Source organism: Onychostoma macrolepis, chromosome 06 (assembly GCF_012432095.1).
Source record: "Onychostoma macrolepis isolate SWU-2019 chromosome 06, ASM1243209v1, whole genome shotgun sequence".
NCBI lineage: Eukaryota > Metazoa > Chordata > Actinopteri > Cypriniformes > Cyprinidae > Onychostoma > Onychostoma macrolepis.
Window position 1 is genome coordinate 33,684,227 of NC_081160.1, and position 22,260 is coordinate 33,706,486.

Consider the following 22,260-nt stretch of genomic DNA (forward strand, 5'->3'; position numbering starts at 1 on the left):
TGACCCTGGACCACAAAACCAGTCAATGTATCAAAATTGAGATTTCTACATCATCTGAAAGCTGAATAAATCATCTTTCCACTGAAATATTGAGAAAATCTCCTTTAAAGTTGTTCAAATGAAGTTCTTAGCAATGCATATTACTAATCAAAAATGAAGTTTTTATATACTTACGGTAGGAAATTCACTAAATATCTTCATGGAACATGATCTTTACTTAATATCCTAATGATTTTTGTCATAAAAGAAAAATGTATAATTTTGAGCCATACAATGTATTGTTGGCTATTGCTGCAAATATAGCTGCTGCTTATGACTGCTTCTGTGCTGCAGGGTCACAAATAGTTGTAAGCATACGTATAATGTCACACACCCACAAACGTCTTTGTGAAACCGACATTACCCTCCCCTTTAACTTCAAGAGCCAACTTTTTACTCTTTCTCAACATTTCTGCAGCACACACTAGGCTACTGTTGCAGCTGTTGTTAAAGATGCCCTCAGCTGATATTTGTAACCAAAACACTGACTAAAAAAGACACCAAGTGTGAACACGTGCTTAGTATGTTTTTTAAGTGTTAAGGTTAGTGTCCTCATAAAACACCTTCACATTGTAATACCTCTGTCATACCCCTGTCATTATACAAATTTGTCTCCTCATAAACCACACACACACACACACACACACACACACACACACACACTTACCTGCTCACCTGACAGCTGTCTTCACAGCACGCACACACACACAGTTTTAAATAGAGCTTTTTAATAATCTAAAATGGGTAAGTAAATAGCAGTAGATATATTTTAAACCATATTTTCATGAATGTTGACTGTAAATCTTTGAGACTGGATGTCTGTCGATGCTGAAGTGTGTGTGTGTGAGACTCCGCTGACCTCTCTGTGACCTCCTGACACCAGATCAGATCAGAGAGACGCTGCCACCTGCTGACACACACTGAACATGGCTTCACTGCTCACTCAGTTGTGTTGAGGCCGTGACGCGTGTCATGACCACAGGATATTATTTAGAGTCCACAAGATCATTTTGTCAGTTACGACATGACCTCGCGATATGAAAGTGCTGCGTTGTGATTTATTCAATGAAATAATTCATTCAGAGACACCAAATTATTTGCAAAACACCACTAATTATATCTTTATAATTAAACATACAAATATATTAATGACTACCGTACTCTAACTGAAATGAAATATTATAATGCATGTTAAATTCCCATAAATACACGTCGATACCCTCAAAGAGGAATAGTTGTTTACAAGATACTGTATTTCTTGGGAAGATATATTATTAAATTATTATATGTTAATAATTACGCAGACTTGTTAAATAATGTTGCAGCTATGAGGTTTAATATGATATGATATAATTATGCTGCTTTGTCGTTTGTAATAAACCTGAATGAAAATGTTATTTTATTCATCATCTTCATTTAATATAATCCCTGGTTCTTTCTGATCTCATGGACTCAAAATAATGTCTTGTAGTGACGAGATGATCACATTCCCATGAGTCCAAGCGTCGTGACCACAACAAAACTGTTCTGCTGGTTGTGATATTGTTTCTCTGCTGGTTGTGTTGTTGTGTAACAGCAGAGTGGTGTGTGTGTGTGTGTGTGTGTGTGTGTGTGCGCTGGATGAGTGTGTTATTTGTGAGCGCATGGCTCATGTGTCGTTCTCTCCAGCGCTGCTCGTGTGTGTGTGTGTGTGTGTGTGTGTGTGTGCGCGCTGGATGAGTGTGTTATTTGTGAGCGCATGGCTCATGTGTGTCGCTCTCCAGCGCTGCTCGTGTGTGTGTGTGTGTGTGTGTGTGTGTGTGTGTGCGCTGGATGAGTGTGTTATTTGTGAGTGCATGGCTCATGTGTGTCGTTCTCTCCAGCGCTGCTCGTGTGTGTGTGTGTGTGTGTGTGTGTGTGTGTGTGTGTGCGCTGGATGAGTGTGTTATTTGTGAGCGCATGGCTCATGTGTGTCGTTCTCTCCAGCGCTGCTCGTGTGTGTGTGTGTGTGTGTGTGTGTGTGTGTGCGCTGGATGAGTGTGTTATTTGTGAGCGCATGGCTCATGTGTGTCGTTCTCTCCAGCGCTGCTCGTGTGTGTGTGTGTGTGTGTGTGTGTGTGTGTGCGTGTGTGTGTGTTTTAATGTGTGTTTAACTGACCCCTGTCCATTTTACATGCTGTCTCCCTTTAATGGCCTCCCGCATGTAAGTAACTAATCGTGTCGATCTCCTTTTGCTAAAGTAACAAGCGGTTGTTGTGTTTGTACTTGTAATGTTACCCATGTCAACCAAGTGACTAGTAATGGCATGAGTTTAGTGTTTTTGTGAGATCTGATGCTGTAATCAGTCGATGTGATTGACAGTGTTGTGTTGCTTCAGTCACTTCCTGTGAGGGCTGTAGAACCTCCTCAGAATCACGTCATATTGAGAAGCACTGATGACTCGGGTGTGGATCGAGCAGGAGCTCCACTAATGCTGGAACGCACTACACCACTTTAACTTCACACTGCTTTCAAATAATAGTACATGATAACCATGTGCTAATAGCTCGATTCAATATTACTTTAATATGATCTAACAATGAGTTAAGACATGTACTAATCAAGAGCTTTAACTACAACCCAAATCATATCAATTCATCTGTGATTAGTACATGCCTCAACTCATCATTAGTTCATATTGAAGTACGTAAAGTAGGTTGTTTGCACAAGACATCATTGCTGTGGCGCGAAATACAGCTGGAGAGCAGGACGTGATTTTTCTGAATAGGAGCCGCTAGCAGAAACTCAAAATGCCTGTGTTTTGTGTTGTTTATGGATGCTCAAACGGAGAAACCACAAGGAGCTTTTATTGTGTACGAATTTGTTGTTTATAAGGGGGGAAAAGGCAAGAAATTGACTGAATAATTCAGGAAAAAGTGGCTCGTAAACCTGCGTCTGCCGAGTCGGATAATGCTTGTGTGTGCAAATGGTTAATATAAGATATAATAATATATTAAGATATTAATAAAGAAATATATAAATAGATACAGGGCTGCCAACACTTATGCATTCAGCGTGAGACGGTCAGAATTCACTCTGTTTCCAGGCAAAATATCTCAAAATTCTTAAATCAAGAAGGATTTTCTAGACATGGGGTAAGCAAAATAATCTTGTTTTCTGTTTAAAATGAATATTGAATATATGATTATTTTGCTTACCCCATTGGCAGATTATTTTGCTTGTTTCAGGCAAAAACTCACTTCATTTTGACTTTGTCTTGTCTACAAAATCCTTCTTGATTTAAGAATTTGTAGGTATTTTGGCTGGAAACAAGACCAAAAAAAAATCTAAGTAGCTTCATTGATTATAACGGAACATTGTGATATTGCGATAAATTGTGAGTGATAGCTTTTTAGTGATTATATGGAAGCGCTGTTTGCTCGCTTTCAAAGGCTATAATCAATTCAGAATTTCCGGCCACATTCCCTGACCATGCAGCACAGATTCAGGAGTGACATGTATCCCGCGTCCCTCATATAAATGCGGGATTCTCTTTCAAAATAGCTTGTTTGCAATCAGGGTTAGTTGCTTAGCTTATGTCCACCGCCTCCAGGGCAGAAAAAGCATTTGAATTTAGTTGAAAAATCACTCCTCTTCATAACATAAAGGATCACAACATATGTTGTGATTTTCTCTTTAGGGGCGAAGCACCAAATGTTGAGCCCCTCACGACACAACACCTCATCAATCATATTAATAATATTAATAATCAGTATATCATTATCCCCATCGCCAAGGGCCCCTGTTACTCAGTTCCACTATCACCCCCTGTTTCTGTTTATACCTTTCTCTGAAACCAGTACAGTACGGACTTTCCATTTCATTTTCATTGCATCTGAATTTTGCGCGTCATCAGGATCACATGATTGCAAACAAGCTACAAACAGACACAACAAACTTGCACAGAAACACACGTCTCATTGCTTTGAGACGTGACAAATCAAAACGATATGTTCAAACATGTTTAATATCGTCTGACTGGTTGGAATCAGATTCTGTGTCCATTAAACTCTCCGCGATTTTTTTTGTGCAATCGATCAACTCAAGTCTGACACTGGTCTGATCTTCAACAATTGACTATAAAATTGGGCAAAAATCAGGGCAGATGTGCTGTGGTGTATTCCAGCTTTACAGGAGCTTTCACCCTCACTAGTGAACGTTCTGTCGTCATTCACTCGTCCTCGTGTCGCTCTGAACACAGACGGGGACCTTCAGAAGAATATTCTGTAGTTTGCTGAGGAACGCATGGAAATGTGAAGTATGTTTGATTATCTGCTGTGAAAGAGCAGCATGCACATTCTGCTAAACGTCTCATTTCATGTTCCACTGAAGAATCAAAGTCACGAGGTCGAGCCAGTGAGGACAGAATCTCAGCTCATTTCATTCAAAGACATCTTAAAGCAAACCTCTCACCAGCTCTTATCACATCTGAATGACATCATTTCCTGCTGATTCACACTACCGCCCGTCAGGCGTCACGCAGTGCGTCTCACTGATCATGTCTCTCGTTCCTCTAGTCTTTGACCAACTAGATCTGGTGACGTATGAAGAGGTGGTGAAGCTGCCGGCGTTCAAGAGGAAAACGCTGGTGCTGCTGGGTAAGAGCTCACCTCCATTTATTTCTGTACAATACCGATCGATTCAAAGAAACAAACAGGGAATTAGATTCTATGACAGATTATTCAGTCATTGTTCAGTTCAGTAGTCAAGTCACCTTTATTTATATAGCAGCTTTACAGTATTAAAGGGATAGTTCACCCAAAAATGAAAATTCTGTCATGAATTACTCACCCTCATGTCGTTCCAAACCCGTAAACCCTTCGGTCATCTCCAGAACACAAATCAAGATATTTTTGATGAACTCCGAGACCTCTGACCCTCCGTAGACAGCAAGGACACGATCAAGACTCAGAAACATAGCAAGGATATCATTAAAATAATCCATGTGACATCAGTGGCAACAGAATTGTTGAATAAAGTTGTTATTTTTGTTTTCTTTGCACACAAAAAGTATTCTTGTAGCTTCATACAACTAAGGTTGAGCCACTGATGTCACATTCATATCTCCTTGCTATGTTTCTGAGTCTTGATCGTGTCCTTGCTGTCTACGGAGGGTCAGAGAGCTCGGAGTTCATCAAAAATATCTTGATTTGTGTTCTGGAGATGAACGAAGGGTTTACGGGTTTGGAACGACATGAGGGTGAGTAATTCATGACGGAATTTTCATTTTTGGGTGAACTATCCAAATATGAAAAATAGTGTGTCAGTAATGCAGAAGCACAACAGTAAACACTCAATTTTCAGTTAAAGGCAGTTCATCGTTGATTCAGTGATGTCATCATCCAGCTCAGTTCAGTTCTAGTAGTATCTGTGCGATCAAGTTGATATTGACGAAGGCGCTGATTTGTGTGTCTGCAGGAGCTCACGGCGTTGGCCGGAGACACATCAAGAACACTCTCATGGCAAAACATCCCGACAGATTCGCGTATCCCATCCCACGTAAGAGCCGCTCCGTCACGCGTGATGCAGCTTGCGATGAGCCGCCCATCACTGACCGCTCGCTCTCTCCGACAGACACCACCAGACCTCCGAAGAAAGACGAGGAGAACGGCAAGAACTACTTCTTTGTGTCACATGACCAGATGATGCAGGACATCTCCAACAACGATTACCTGGAGTACGGCAGCCACGAGGACGCCATGTACGGCACGCGCCTCGAGACCATCCGCAAGATCCACGAGCAGGGCATGGTGGCCATCCTAGACGTGGAGCCGCAGGTACGGACGCATCTCCTCATTCCTGACCCTGCAGCACAGAAGCAGTCATAAGCAGCAGCTATATTTGCAGCAATAGCCAACAATACATTGTATGGCTCAAAATTATACATTTTAATTTTATGCCAAAAATCATTAGGATATTAAATAAAGATCATGTTCCATGAAGATATTTTGTAAATTTCCTACCGTAAATATATCAAAGCTTCATTTTTGATTAGTAATATGCATTGCTAAGAACTTCATTTGAACAACTTTAAAGGTGATTTTCTCAATATTTAGATTTTTTTGCTCCCTCAGATTCCAGATTTTCAAATAGTTGTATCTCAGACAAATATTGTCCGATCCTAACAAACCATACATCAATGGAAAGATGATTTATTCAGCTTACAGATAAAAAAATGACCCTTATGACTGGTTTTGTGGTCCAGGGTCACATTCTCTTTCTCACTCACTCAGTTCAGTTCAATTCAAGTGAGCTTTATTGGCATGACTTGCACAGTATTGCCAAAGCATTGACTATTGCATGAACAAAGAACAAATAATTATTACGTAATACATTAACAAAACAAGAATAGATCTATAAATCATAAAGTAGATAACTACACGAATACATTTTTAATGAACAAGAAATAAGAAAATAGAAGTCTTTCAAGTTCAAGCTGCTTTATTGGCATGACATTTGTAACACAGTATTGCCAAAGCATTTTAAGTATATGTAAAGTACAGAATATAATTACACAACGAAAGTAATAAAGGAGACAATAGATTCAAAATTCAGATATTATTTCTAATATCAATTATAACAATTACAATTATATACAGTGAAGAATATGTCAAATAAAGCAAATAACCATGTCATATGGTGTGTACATAATGTGCCGCTAGTTTGGCTGTCATGTGTATAGCAGTCTTTTAGAGTAAAGAATGAAAAATTCAATGATTCAAATTATGTAAAAACTATTTCCCTTGTAGTAGTGTACTTGGGACAGACAAGAAGAAAGTGTTTCTCATCCTCTAATTGATTCAGGTCACAGCTGTTCTCTCACTATCCAGGATTTTCCTTTCTCTGTTTCTAAGTCGCAGTCACAGAGTCTATATTTTGAAAGAAATTGTCTTTCTTTTAATTGATGAGTAATTTGCCAATTTGCTGGTTCTGTTTAGGGCAGAATAACACTGGAGTTCGGTTTGGAGGTATTTTTCATCATAATTATTTCATTTCATTTCATTTATTTAATCAGGGACATGCACATTAATAAAACATACAGTATGTAAAATGCACCAGATTTAGCCAACACTGGCTAATTTTCATCCGTAGTCCCTTTCGGCAGGTTGATGTTAAGGACAGGAAGAAAATATACACAAAATATTAATACACCAAATTAAGAACAAGAAGAAAATATGAGAGTAGAAAAAAAATACTTTTCATGGGTCAATAACCATTTAAGATCTTAAAAATAAGTACCAAAAAAAACCCGACTCAAAATAGAAAACTTAGTTAATATGCTACAATGGTGAAAACAGTTGTTGTTTTTTTATCTAAGACCTTAAGAGTTTGTTTATAAATAATTTCAACTGGTTTAAGAAAAGATCTACATGTTTGAGTCCAGGTAGTCATGCAATATGTGATATGAGGAATAATCATTGCATTCATGAATAAAACTGCTGCTTCGTTAGTCAAACTATTTCTAATAAATCTGAAATTCGCTAAATTAAATTTCACTATATTTACCACTTTCTTCACATGTTTTTTAAAAGAAAGTTCTTAAATATTTAAATTCATGTACTACCTCAAGTACTACCATCATAATCTGGCCTTTTAGTGAAAAAACATACAAACAGTTTTTCTGACATTAAGATGTAAACGTGAATTGATAAGCCATTGTGCAACTTGATTCATGGTGTCAGTCAATATCTGTGCTGCCTGTTGTTGACTTTTTGCATGAACATACAACACAACATCATCCGCATACATTTGACAAATAATCTTACATTTGGTAAATTATTTACATACACACTAAACAATAATGGGCCTAAAATAGAACCTTGCGGAACTCCAATATTATAATCCAAGTAATCTGATGTTGCATTTATAACCCGTACACATTGTTTTCTATTTTCTAAATAAGATTTAAACCACATAACGGCCTCAGTTGAAAAATTTAAATTTAATAACCGAGAAAGTAAAATCTCATGATTTACAGTTTCAAAAGCTTTCTTAAAATCCAGGAATACAGCACCAACTACACCACCTTTATCCATCAAAGATTTAATATTTTCCAACATAAAACAATTTGCCGTTTCTGTAGAATATTTTTTCTAAAACCGAATTGACGGGAAAAGATATTATCAAGATATGTGATTATTTGCTCCGCTACCCATTTTTCAGCAACTTTCGACATTACAGAGAGAATACTTATTGGTCTATAATTATTAATTTCTGTATAGCTTCCAGATTTATGAACAGGGGTAATTACTCCAAATTTCCATGCCGAGGGACAAATTCCTTGTGTTATTGATAAATTGATAATCTGAGTTAGAGTTTTTAATAAAAGTGTATCTAATCCATATTTATCTTTAGCTGTTGAATTTTTAGGTGAACTAATTATTCTATCAACTTCTCTTTTATACTTTAGATTTTTGTCAGTTTCTTTAATGAAGTTAGGGTTGTGGTTGGAGTCAGACTCGGCTTGAGTTTCATTCATTAGTTGAAGCACGAGTGTATTTAGAGGATGAGACACTGTGCAAGAAGGGCTTTATACTGAATAGATTTAGTGTCGGAATGCCAGAATTGAACAGCTCTTTTTTGTATTGCAGTGTTTTAGGGATATAAGCCCAGCTCAGGCCTGCAGGCATTGTTAGAAGTGCATCTCTCTCTCTGACGTGCTCTCGTTGTGTGTTCGCAGGCGCTGAAGGTTTTGCGGACGGCTGAGTTTGCGCCGTACGTCATCTTCATCGCAGCACCGACTATCACTCCGGCGATGAACGAGGTGAGCTCCGCCACTGGCTCGTCACAGGACATCCCAGCCGCCACCTTTCATTGCATGCTGCATGCGTGTTTCTGTGTGTTGATTGTTTTCTCCTTGCATCTCTGCGCTGCTCACAGCTCCCTAGATGGTGCAGAAAACTGCCTGTAAGTAAAGACACGTGAGTCGCTCAAGGACAGCCGCTCCGCCTTCAGTCACACGTTAAAGGGCCGTTCACGCAGAACGCGTTTTTGCTTTGAAAAACACAAGATTCAGGCGAGGAAATGCAAGGTCTAGAGGCAGGTTTTTTAAAAGTTCTTTTAACTTGAGCACCGTATTTTCAGAAGACGCTGCTAGAGCATGCTTGCGTAGGAAAACTGAGGAATAGTAGTGCAGCGAAATGGGAAAAACGTGTTTGTGTGAACGGCCCATAATTCATATTAATCTTGTCAGTTTTTGAGCGTTAAGGCCTGTTCACACCAAGAACAATAACTATATTATCATCCACACCAGCAGACGATATCGTACAGTGCATCCGGAACGTATTCACAGCGCTTCCATTTTTCCACATTTTGTTATGTTACAGCCTTATTCCTTTTCTTCGTTTTTTATTTTTAATAAATTTGCAAAGATTTCAAACAAACTTCTTTCACGTTATCATTATGATGGGGTATTGTTTGTAGAATTTTGAGTAAAATAATGAATTTAATCCATTTGGGAAATAGGCTATAACATAACAAAATGTGGAAAAAGTGAAGCGCTGTGAATACTTTCCGGATGCACTGTATTTTAATTTGTGATTGTTGCATCAAAATGCATGCACACAGATCCGTGTTTTGTGTTTGGATGAAATTCAGCATTTAAATAATTTTTAGTCATACTTGAGATGTCATTTCTGTCTATGCATGTCAGGGTTATTATAGTTAACTAAAATTAAAACCATTAAAAAACATTTTTGTCACTTTCAGCTAGTTGCCAAGGCAACATTTCTCATTTTAATTTAGTTTACATTGATGTACTACAATAATAAAAACTAAAAGAAGATTAATAAATACTATATAGACATACAAAATTTTTTTTAAATACTACAAATGACAAAAACGCACAACAAAAATGAAACCAGAAAATATAAAAAATTAGTGCTGTTAAACCATTAATCGCATCTAAAATAAGTTTTTGTTTACATGATACATGTGTGTGTACTGTGTTTATTTATTATGTATATATAAATACACACACATACTGTATATATTTTGAAAATATTGACATGTATATAAATTGATATATTTATATTATTACATTTTTTATTATATATAAATATTTATAATATATAAACCTAACATATTTTTCTTAAATATATTCATGCATATGTTTGTATTTATATATACATAATAAATATACACAGCACACGCTTATTTTGGATGCGATTAATCGTATGACAGCACTAATAAAAATAAAAACTGATTCAAAATATGAATAATAATGGTATCTCTAACAGATAGATATGTAATGAATGTGACTGAACACACATGGAGCTGCTGTGCTGGAACGACTGGCTCAGACCGAAGCGTGTTTGTGCTAGATGGCGTGTTTTCTCGTTAGCCGCGTGACGGAGGCTGATGCTGTGTGTGTGTTCTCATCAGGACGAGTCTCTCCAGCGGCTGCAGAAGGAGTCGGAGACGCTGCAGCACTCCTACGCGCATTACTTCGATCAGACGATCATCAATAACGAGATCGACGACACTATCCGGCTGCTGGAGGAGGCCATCGATCTGGTGTCCAGCACTGCGCAGTGGGTGCCGGTGTCCTGGGTGTACTAGCATCACACACACACACACACACACACACAGACTTACAGCCCGGCCACTACCACTGCGTAGCATTGTATATATCTATACATATATAAATATCTATAAATATGAATATATAAGTCATAGATATGGTCCTGTACTAATAACAAAGGGGGTTGATGACATTTTATACGGTTTTCTTTTTAAACGTACGAGACGGCGTCTCAGAGCAATGATGAGCACAGTCAGCGGTGGGGGAGGAGCCAACACCCCCATCAGCCCCTCCCTGTGGGCGTGGCTACGTGACTCCGCCCACTGGCCTGCAGTATAATAAGCACAGCTGACCCTCTCTCTCTCACACACGAGCACCGTTTGCGCGGACGGACGTTTCATACACCCCTCTGTTTACAGATGTAGGTTTGCACAAAGGGCAGCGGAGCCCAGCGCTCTTCCTCGGGCTGCTCCTCCTCTTCCTCTAGATGTGTCTGTCGAGATCCACCTCCGAGCGGACGGCTTCCCTCATGCCCCGTGTAGTGACGTGTTTGTAAATTGTCCTGGATTTGATTTCTTGTGCAGAACGAGGAGGAAAATATCCATTCCTAGATCGACCATTTCAGAAAATGTGCTGTCTTAAGAGTATTATCGTTTTACTCCGAGAAAACCGAGAGGATTTTATTGTGTGTAAATGTTTCAATGGTGCGTACATTTGCGATTGAAATGAAGTAGTGTGTGCATAAACAACTCGACGGACTGTGTGAACTCTTCATTTCATATTGCCCTGTGTAAATTCCTCTGCAAATGCTCTTCAGTATGTTTGTTTGTTTGTTTGTTTTTTATCTATTTCCTTTCATGTGTTGAAAAAGTAAATTGCTTTTGAAATCAGGTCATGCATGTTGTTTTTATGGCAGTGATGATGATGATGATGGTTTGAGAACTGCTCCTTTTCCTCCAGCAGATCATGTGCTGTCTCATAACAATAACACTTATATATTTAGTCAAATACATCCCTAACTCCTAATAAAGGCAGTGATCTGCTTTATATCCTTTATATTAAATGCAAAGTCTGAAGAAAAGCAGATGGTAGTGAAGTATTTTTACTCTGCTTTAAAGTAATTTTTTCAAGTGTCTGTATAAGTGTTTTTCTTTAGGAAACTTTTACTTCACAACATTCCAAAGCATAATATTGTACTTTTTACTTATATATTAAATATCATTTAATACATTACATTAGAAATCTAGTACTTTCTTTTACTCGAGTAAAAGTAATTTAAAGTTGTACTTGAGTACAAGAAAGTACTACATTTATAATGTTCTTAAAGGTGCAGTAGGAGATCTTGGAAAATGCTCACTTTAGCCTGATAGCACTGAAAGAACGCCCCACCCGTCCAAAGCCACGCCCCCTGAACGCATATGCGCTCATTACTACATCAGCGGTTCCCAAATCCAGTCCTGAACACTGTGTAGGGAGCATGTCAGTTGGAACACAGTTCATGCATGGAGCTCTCTTCTGCTGGTTATCAGAGTCGGTGTGTTAACTCGGAGAGACACGGGAGGACTGTAATTGGGAACAGCGCTGGGCTACATCATGAAAACTTTATAGTACAGTTAGTAAAAGTACTACAACACCAGGAAGGAAGATCGGGTTGTTGATGTTTGTCTGCCATTCTGGCTCTGTCTGCACAGCGATGCGCTGATGACGGATCTGTCTGCGCGAACAGGGTGCGCAGAGGTATGCAGATACATATGTTGACAGGCAGGTAGGAAAGCCAATTAAAACGGTCGGACCGAGCGTTTTGATTGGACGAACATTTCTTGGTCCTACGCCTTCCACAGAATATATAAATACATTTAGACCACTTAACCTAATGATTGCTTTCGGGATGTGAGGAGACTTTCAACCAGAATAACAAAAAATATCTCTGAAGACAATCACCTATTGCACCTTTAAGTATTAAAGGTAAAAATTTAAAACTTTTATAAAAGTATGACCTTATGCTTTGGAATGTAGTGAAGTAAACGTGTTCCAAAGAAAAACACTGATAAAGAACAGATACCTTTTAAATTTACTTTCAAATAAAGTTAAAATACTTCTCGATATAGTTTCTGAATAGTTTCTACTGAGACAGAGACTGGCTGGTTTTATTAGGAAAACATAAAGCAACGTCATATGATTGTTTCAAGCAAAAAAACTAAACAAAACAAAAAAAAATCCAAAGGTGAAGCTGTCATAAACAGATCTGACATAATCGATATATTGGCGGTGACGTCATTGTTTTCCGGGTCTTTTGATCGCTGCCGCCTCCTGCTGGAACAACAACACACTCACTTACTGTCTGATCAAACCTCTGCTAAATATTCACACACAACCCGTGTGTGTGTGTGTGTGTGTGTGAGAGAGAGAGTGTGTGTTTCTATTCTGGTGGGGACTTAAACCTGAACACACAGACTCATGGAGACTCGTGTCACGGGTAAACAAGCTAATAAATCACACAGAATGAAGTTTTTGAAAATCTAAAAATGCCTGTAGTCTCCTGTAAGGGGTAGGTTTAGGTGTAGGGTTGGTGTAGGACAATAGCACATACAGTAAGTACAGTATAAAAACCATTACGCCTATGGAGAGTCCACAAATAAACCACAAATACCAGACTGTGTGTGTGAGAGAGAGAGTGTGTGTGTGTGTGTGTGTGTGTGTATGCGCTTTTGTGAAAAGTCAGGACATAGATGTGTATAATGACGAGGGTATGGCAGGTATTACAAGGTGAAGGTGGCATCTCAGGACATTGACCCATGTCCCCACTTTTCAAAACGCTTATAAATCACACAGAGTGAGGTTTTTTGGGGAAAGTTGAAATGCACAGTCTCCTGTAAGGGGTAGGTTTAGGTGTAGGGTTGGTGTAGGACAATAGCACATACAGCAAGTACAGTATAAAAACCATTGCGCCTATGGAGAGTCCCCACTTTTCACAAAAACAAACATGTGTGTGTGTGTGTGTGTGTAAGAGAGAGAGAGTGTGTGTGGGCTCGTCTGTGGTGTCTCAGTAGTGGTGTCTAGGTAGGCAGCACACTAGGATTTGAGAGACAGCCGCAGACTTTTAAACATCAAACAGGCCGCTCCGGTTCGGGACAGCGAGTCATTATAGAAGAAGAAAACAAACACCCACTGATTATTAAAACCATCCCTCCGGTAACGGGTAACGGGTCAGTCGCTGCTGGTGTGGTTAGTATGGACTGAGGCTGGACGGGTGTCATCGGGGGGCGCCGGTGACGCAGGAAAAACACCCGAAACGAACAGAAGAGACCGACACCGAGAGAGATCTCAGCGGACAGACGCCCGGTGCTCGGTGAGTGATGCTTGCGAAGCCGCGCGGTTGTCTTCGCGTGACACCGACTGAAACCCGCGCGAATGTCCGTAGACGCGCGTCTGACGCGTTTATCCGCCCCTATGAAGCCGGTTTGTTTGTGTTTGCGGAGCAAAATGGCTGCTGACGCTCGCACACACTCCACCGGTGAAACACGGTCTGCTCTGGGCTCCCGCTCGCGGTAAGGCTGCCTGACGGTGCTCCGGTTTAACGGGTGTGACCGGATTCACAGGCGCGTCGAGGCGTTTAGCGGGCGGCGGACGCGCCATTACTGAGGTGGAGCAGCGGTTAGCTAGCACGTTAGCACCGAGGCTAACAGGCCTCAATCTCATACTCAAACACACTCACACACACACACACACACACACACACAGAGCTTCAGATTCAAACTCTAATCGGCATGAAAAGCTCTTTCACGCGTTTGTTGGAGTGTGTCCGCGTTTGTTTGTTCGGTGTCTGCGGGAATATGATCGTGAAGAACGCGAGCGGAGCGCGATGCTAATGCTAACGTCAGAAACCGGACTCTGGGCCATAAAAGTGATTCTTTACATTAAACTGCTAATAACGCAGGTCGTTTTACAGTGACTGTCTCTAAAATGAGAGGAATAGTGTGTGTGTGTGTGGAACGCGAGGAAACAGCTGATGTTTATGAAATAAAGCTGTTCTATATTTAGCGCTGTTGACTGCATGTGAAGGTGTTTGGACCGGTTCTGGCTGCTGCAGGTGTGTGTGCTGATGTGCACCGGCACACAGACCGAGTCTCCAGTGTTTGATTACATCATGAAGTCTTGCGCTGCGCTGGATGTTGATGATCTCTGACAGCTGTGTGTTTGGAGTCTATTGCAGAAGCTGTCACAGTCATCATCATCGCGAGAATCTGTGCTAACATCGTGTCTGATGCCTGCAGCTGTATTTACTGTGTGATTGTTTGGGTTCGTATCAGTCGTTTACATGATATGACTGTTGTTTTTGTTTCTCATCTGAAGCCTAAAGAGAGCAGAGGACACCTGTGTGACAGGAAGTGTGTTATTCTCACTTCCTGCATGTTCGGAGGCGTGTGACCTGTGCAGACTCTCACTGCATGTAACTTTCTCCTGATTCACTGTGATACCAGTTTAGTTCTGTATTCATGAGACCCGTAATGTTTCGCCTCTGAACCGTTACTCGACTCAAACATCATCTGGAGCGTTTATGAGCCTCAAACACACTTTTTAATGATTCTCTGTGTTTGTGATGACATTTGATTCTTATAAGTGTAGCAACACACACACACACACACACACACACACACACACACACACACACACACACACACACACAGAGACAGTCAGTGGACTAACACACAGTCCTTAAAGGGATAGTTCACCCAAAAATGAAAGTTACCCCATGATTTACTCACCCTCAAGGCATCCCAGGTGTATATGACTTTCCTCTTTCAGACGAATCCAAAAAAGTAGTGCTGTCAAACTATTAATCACGATTAAATCGCATCCAAAATAAGTTTTTGTTTACATAATATATGAGTGTGTACTGTGTATATTTATTATGTATATATAAATACAAACAAATATGCATGTATATATTTAAGAAAAAAAATTATATTTACGTATTAAATATATATATACATTTATATATTTATGTGTAAATATTTTCAATATATACTGTATGTGTGTGTATTTATATACACATGAAAAATAAACTAAGTACACATACATACATTTTGTAAACAAAAACTTATTTTGGATGCGATTTAATCGTGATTAATAGTTTGACAGCACTACTTTTTTGGATTCGTCTGAAAGAGGAAAGTCATATACACCTGGGATGCCTTGAGGGTGAGTAAATCATGGGGTAACTTTCATTTTTGGGTGAACTATCCCTTTAAATAGGTCTGCTGCTCGTTCGCCGCTCGGGACAGACACACACGCGTCTGATGATGATCACAGACTGAACAAACGCGTCCGCTGTGTCTCTGTGTGAGTTTGTGCGAGTCTCCTCTTGACCGCTCGTGTCTGTTTGGACGGACGACAGCAGCTGGTCTTCATTGGTTAAAGTTAGCAGCGGCATCTGATCTGCACAGCCGGTTAAACTCAAACCCGTCTCAGCTCCTCTCCGTCTGTGTTTCTGTGTGTCTTGCAGGTAATGCGATGGTCTCTGCGGCCCGGCCTGAGCTCCAGGTGCTTCGATCTCGCTCCCTCAGCTGCCGGAAACGCCCCGCTGCCGCCCGGCCTGTAGATTCTCGCCCGGCTCCTGCCACATAAACAGACAAGATTGCAAAGATCTGCCCCGCATCGAGCATGACGGCCACCACCCGCGGCTCGCCCGTGGGGGGCAACGAGAGCCAGAGCCAAGCGCCAGACAGCCAGAACCAAACCCAAACCCAAACCCTGCTGCCCCAGAACCAGGTGTGTGAGAGAAACACACGACAGCTCGCGGGAAGAGCTTACTATCAGTTCACCTGTGTTTCTACAGTACCTCACACAATACAGACCGTGTCAAAGCAGCTTCACTTCAGAGTCAATGATGGAAACTGATTCTGCTGTAAAGCAGCTCTAAAACACAACAGTAGTCGTTATTCAGTTCAGATCAATAACAGTGTGAAGTCCATCAAACCGAAACCAGTGTATTTCAGCTGTAAGCAGCTGTTATTCAGGTCCAGTCTCTTCATTGTTGATTCACTTCAGTGCGTTAAAATACAACACGCTGAAATGTTTTTGAGAAGCTCTTAAAGCAATTCATTAGTCAGTCTAACCTCACTAATCAGCTAACCATTGTTGAACAATTAGTCAAGCACCAAACCAATTCTCTTTATTAGTTATTTAGTTTATCAGTGTTCCATATTTACAGGCTCTATTTTTTTAAATAAAAAGAAAGCACGTATTGTAAAGAGTGCAAGTGTTAAAGGATCAAGTGTTTTTTAACACACACATAAAAAAAGAAAACGAGTAGATAGAGTAGAGTAGAGTGCTAGTGTTAGAGAGTGAAGTATAGATATTATTATTATTAATATTATTATTAACCATATTAACCGAAGCATCAGTAAACCGCATAAATAACAGCTTCCTGTTGTGCTGTTGTTGTGTTTAGACGCCCTCACCAAACTCCTCCAATGAGACGTCACCCATCAGTCCGCCAGAGGAACCGGGGCAGGGAGAAGCCCCGCCCACACAGGAAGAGGAGGAGCCTGCCTTCCCCCACACAGACCTGGCCAAGCTGGACGACATGATCAACCGGTCAGCAGCGGCGCCGATCTCAGACAGGTTTTCTCTCTGTGTGGAGTTAATGTGGTTTAATGTGGTTTCCTGTGGTTCAGGCCGCGCTGGGTGGTTCCGGTCCTGCCCAAAGGAGAGCTGGAGGTTCTGCTGGAAGCTGCTATAGATCTCAGTAAAAAAGGTCAGATGTCACAGATGATCAATCAGAAGTGGATGGGATAGGGCTGCACGATAAATCGAAATGAATTCGCAGTCGTGATTAGACAGAAGCTGTGACTGTCGTGCGTATCTTTCAGTGAAGCAGGGTTCTGTGATCAGCAGTAAATCTCCAGAGAAACTCCAAATACGCCCCGCAGAAGACGCCTACAGCGCTCGCTGAATACACGGAAGATTTAACTGCTTTCATTGATTCAGCGTCACTAAGAAACACACGACTACGACATTATGTGATTTATCGGAGTACGTCTTATTATAATTTTTATTATAATAAAGTATATTTATAATGCAATGCCTTTATCGCTGCTTAGAATGCTATGAAATATGTTGCGTGCCTTATTCTGTGTAAGAACCTACAGAAGGGTTTATATCAAACACTCGACTGACGTTATGAAGTGAGTCTGGAGTAAAAACATGTTATTAAATGTGGTATTTTCAGAAGGAGCAGCATTTACTACACAGAGCCGTAGTTCACTGAGAAGCTACGCAAACGGCTGTCATTATCGCAGGACGATTTCTTCGATTTCATTTCATTAAATCATCCGCGCTTACGAACGTGGTTTTGCGTAGTTTGTCAGTGAACTACGGCTCTGTGTAGTAAATGCTGCTCCATCTGGAAACACTTGATGGAGATTTACTACTAATCACAGAACCGGCTTTACTGCCGAGATGCGCGTGACTGTCGCAGTCGGTTAACCGTGCGGCGCTAGTACGGATGTCGTGTTCAGGTGGAGTCATTGGGTTTCCTGCTGTGTGTGGTGTTCAGGGTTCGACGTGAGGTGCGAGGCGTGTCAGAGGTTTTTCCGCGATGGCCTGACGATCTCATTCACCAAAATCCTGACGGATGAGGCCGTGAGCGGCTGGAAGTTTGAGATCCACGTGAGTCTGAGTCTGTCTGTGATCGGAGGGTTCAGACGTCTCGCTGATGCTGATCTGTCGCTCTCGTCTCGTTGCAGAGGTGCATCATCAATAACACCCACCGTCTGGTGGAGCTCTGCGTGGTCAAGCTGGCTCAGGATTGGTTCCCTCTGCTGGAACTGCTGGCCGTGGCCACCAACCCGCACTGCAAGTTCCACATTTACAACGGCACGCGTCCGTCCGAGAGCGTTCCTGCGGGAGCACAGCTGGCTGACGATGAGCTGTTCGCCCGGCCGCCCGACCCACGCTCTCCTAAGGTACCGCACTGCTTCTGGGCCCGTGTTCACAAAACATTTGATCTCACCACTAAGTGTTCTCCTAAATAGCAGTAAAAGAGTTTTCTCTTAAAACCTACTCTCAAAGCTGCCGAGACAAACTTGTAGTAAGTAATAGAGAGAAGTCTTAAGCTCAGAGTAAGGGGGCGGGGTTTACCTCGTTGCTATGGGTGATGTCAGCATGCTTACTAACTATGCACACAGTGATTGGCTGATAGTCTCTGTCAAAGATAGAAATATTGTAGAACGTAATATTATGTTGGCATATGCATATAAAGGTTAAAAAATAAAGATTCTAAAATGCAGGCTGTCACTAATTAAACAAGTTCATATGTTCAGCTAATTGTCAGCCTTTTACATGTATGCTTCTCATAATTAGTGAATATGCATATAAACAGCCTTTTAATTAACAGAGTAGATTAATCATTGCTGATGGTAAGACATGCAAACGTAAAAGAAACCAAACTGGACACAAGAACAGCTGTTGCTTCCTTGAAAACAAAGATATAATCAAAGGAAAATTTGGAGTTGGAATAACCTCCAAGATTGCTGGAAACGGCTATTTTAGGATAGTTTGTGGCTTGGTCTCAGTGATTTAGGAGTCCTCTTCCTAACATTTCACAGATTTAGGAGCTAGTTTTAACGTTAAAACGATTTGTGAAATACTCTTAGGAGTCCTAAATTTAGGACTGACACACCCATTATTTTTAAGATTTTCTCCTAAATCGTCGAGTTATGAGCTACTTTAGCCTTAAGATGTTTCGTGAATACGGGACCTGATCTCCCAATCGCAGCTGAGTGTGACGCTTTTAGTGCAGCTGTCAAACACAGAGCAGTTATTGAGTACCAGTCTCTCTCTTAATGAACAGTCACTGGTTAAAAAATGTATATTCAACAATCACAGGCAGTGCTGTTCAGACAGGATGATGCACGGCTCAGCTGAAGAGCAGGAGGTCATCTGCATTGAAGCGGTGTCAGGAAACACAGATGTGTTGGGTTAAAAACAATCAAACACATGTCTGTGAAACACAAAAGAACCTCCACTTAAGAGCGTAGTTACTGGTGTAGTTACATGTGACGGTGTCTAATTAAAGAGGGTGATATTTAAAGGGGTCATGAATCGAGAAACCAAAATTCCCTTGATTTTTTTTGGCATACAACTCAAAACTTTATCATTAGTCTAAAAACAGCTTATATTGAAGGCAGTCTGCCAAAACAACAGCTTGTGGAATGTGCCACTCTATGATGTCATAGTGTGGATAAGCACCGCCTCCGCAGAAGATCAACGCCTGCTTCTACAGCGCTGCCTGATAACATCAGAGAGCAGTACAAAATAAAAAACAGAAGCAGTTCATGACCCCTTTAAAAGAAGGCCTGATAATATTTGACCGTAAGCAGTGTTGTGTGGTTTGGTCGTGACCTCGTCTTTGGTGTCTCTGGCTCAGGGTTGGCTGGTGGACCTCGTCAATAAGTTCGGGACGTTGAACGGTTTCCAGATTCTGCACGATCGCTTCATGAGCGGCCAGGCTCTCAACGTGCAGATCATCGCAGCTCTCATCAAGTACGTCCATCTGCAGTCCATGCCTGTTAAATAAACACGCTTCTGCTGCTGCGGGTTCTCCAGAGTCTCATCGTTTCTCCATTATTTTCCAGACCTTTCGGCCAGTGCTACGAGTTCTTGACTTTGCACACGGTGAAGAAGTTTTTCTTACCCATAATCGAAATGGTCCCACAGTTTCTGGAGAACCTCACAGACGAGGAGCTGAAGAAGGAGGCCAAGAACGAGGCCAAGAATGACGCTCTGTCCATGATCATAAAGTCCTTGAAGAACCTGGCGTCTAGAGTTCCGGGTCAAGAGGAAACCGTCAAGAACCTGGAAATCTTCAGGTTAAAAATGATCCTTCGGTAAGCCGTCGTTTCTGGTTCACTCTCTGGTTTATAAGCTTGTTGAGTTGCTAGTTATGATGTTGATCTAATCTGCTCTCGTCTGTTTTACAGGTTGTTGCAGATTTCCTCGTTTAATGGGAAAATGAATGCGTTGAATGAAGTGAACAAGGTGATCTCGAGCGTGTCGTATTACACTCACCGGCACGGAAACCCGGAGGAAGAGGAGTGGCTGACTGCGGAGCGAATGGCTGTAAGAACACAACACACAATCAATCCATCCCCGTCACTCTCACATTAAATATGACATGGAAACACACCATGAAGCCATGTGCGTGTGCGTGTGTGTGTGACACTTCCTGCACTCAGTCATGTGCTGCTACAGGAAGTGCTCATGATGTTGTTTGTGTTCAGGAATGGATTCAGCAGAACAACATTCTGTCCATCGTGCTGAGAGACAGTCTGCACCAGCCGCAGTACGTGGAGAAGCTGGAGAAGATCCTGCGCTTCGTCATTAAGGAGAAAGCGCTGACCCTGCAGGACCTGGACAACATCTGGGCGGCTCAGGTTCATCACTGCAGCCACACAACTGACCCTAACTAGTTACAGTTATACCAGTTAACCGGCCCGCGATCCCACTGACATCGGTCTGAATGAAGCGGTTCAGCATTTCTGTACATATCTTCCTGTAGAGCTCATCGATCTTCACAGACTCGTCTCCTCCAGTTAACCTCTGTTTTCTGACGTTGTATTGTTTATTGTTGAACAGTAAAGAACTCTACAGTACTCCGTCACACAGATGGTAATGCAGTTGCTAGCTGGTTAAACTGTTGTTACCGCTGGGAAAACTTTTCCTGGTGACACAACATTTTTCCGCATGACTCCCAGACCAGAAACGATTGCGCCAGTCTCCTTTCTTTCTCTAGCGCTTCATAGTCAAAGCAGCTCTATAGTGTTAAACAGGAAAATAGTGTTTCAATAATGCAAACAAAATTTTCAGTTTAAGTCAGTTTATTGTTGATTCAGTTCAGTTTAATAACTTTGTAAATTTCATCTATTATGGAATGAGTTGAATTAATCTATAAAGCAGCTCTGGAGAAAACAGTGATGTCATCTCTTCTAATGCTGTCTTTGAAAACAAGTCGATTATATTGCCAGATATGACCAGAAGGAAGTACATGCGTAAAGTTTTAATTTGGATTTACTTTTGAATGCTTTCAGTCTGAAGTCTGTTGTAGACTAGGTAAGGCATGTCATCTGCTGTGTCATGTTTTCTCAGGCTGGTAAACACGAAGCGATCGTCAAGAACGTCCACGATCTTTTGGCCAAGCTAGCGTGGGATTTTTCCCCGGAGCAGCTCGATCACCTGTTCGACTGCTTCAAGGTGAGCCGCCAAAACACTCATCATATACAGCGCTGGACAAAGTGATTAGAGCACTAGTATCTTCAGCAGATAAAAAATGGTTTTAAGTCAGTTATTTCTATCTTCTGCTGGAGTGCGTCGGGAGGAAATATCAGTTTACATTTACAAACATTCATTTAGACATTAATTGTAATAATCCAGTGAGATTTGTCTGATCTGATCATCATCAGTCTGTCTGCAGTGACATGAAGAAACAGAACAAACTGAGACTAAATCCAGAAGAACTGTGTCTCAAGACGCTTCAAGAAACCTCCTGCGAAGCTCCAGCGCTGTGAACTGTTTTAGGCACTTGTGTAAAAATGCTGTAAAATGAGGATGCTGTCAAAAATAATGTCTTAAATAGATTTTCTTGATCAATTAGCTTCTATGAACTAAATGAAATCAGC

At 41.1% G+C, this 22,260-nt stretch overlaps 2 protein-coding genes across 11 annotated transcripts in view; both read left to right on the top strand.

Annotated features, from left to right (window-relative positions):
- caskb (calcium/calmodulin-dependent serine protein kinase b) overlaps positions 1-11,470 on the top strand; it is a 60,456-nt gene extending 48,986 nt beyond the window's left edge. For 4 of the 6 annotated variants that reach the window (XM_058778204.1, XM_058778207.1, XM_058778206.1 and 1 more), the window contains 5 exons: positions 4,575-4,655; positions 5,476-5,556; positions 5,632-5,834; positions 8,738-8,821; positions 10,441-11,470. In XM_058778204.1, the coding sequence (XP_058634187.1) occupies positions 4,575-4,655; positions 5,476-5,556; positions 5,632-5,834; positions 8,738-8,821; positions 10,441-10,617 (626 nt within the window). In that variant the 3' untranslated portion in view covers positions 10,618-11,470. The remainder of the gene's footprint in view (positions 1-4,574; positions 4,656-5,475; positions 5,557-5,631; positions 5,835-8,737; positions 8,822-10,440) is intronic. The other 2 variants (XM_058778205.1, XM_058778208.1) reach the window with 1 other exon arrangement.
- A 2,170-nt stretch (positions 11,471-13,640) lies between these two features.
- The window catches only part of LOC131542043 (probable ubiquitin carboxyl-terminal hydrolase FAF-X), a 46,132-nt gene continuing 37,512 nt past the window's right edge, over positions 13,641-22,260 (top strand). For 4 of the 5 annotated variants that reach the window (XM_058778307.1, XM_058778310.1, XM_058778305.1 and 1 more), the window contains exons 1-11: positions 13,641-13,928; positions 16,086-16,351; positions 17,034-17,179; positions 17,260-17,339; positions 18,141-18,253; positions 18,331-18,549; positions 20,013-20,128; positions 20,221-20,472; positions 20,566-20,704; positions 20,866-21,018; positions 21,731-21,835. In XM_058778307.1, the coding sequence (XP_058634290.1) occupies positions 16,244-16,351; positions 17,034-17,179; positions 17,260-17,339; positions 18,141-18,253; positions 18,331-18,549; positions 20,013-20,128; positions 20,221-20,472; positions 20,566-20,704; positions 20,866-21,018; positions 21,731-21,835 (1,431 nt within the window). In that variant the 5' untranslated portion in view covers positions 13,641-13,928; positions 16,086-16,243. Of the gene's footprint in view, positions 13,929-14,005; positions 14,128-16,085; positions 16,352-17,033; positions 17,180-17,259; positions 17,340-18,140; positions 18,254-18,330; positions 18,550-20,012; positions 20,129-20,220; positions 20,473-20,565; positions 20,705-20,865; positions 21,019-21,730; positions 21,836-22,260 lie in introns of those variants that run through there. The other variant, XM_058778306.1, reaches the window with a different exon arrangement.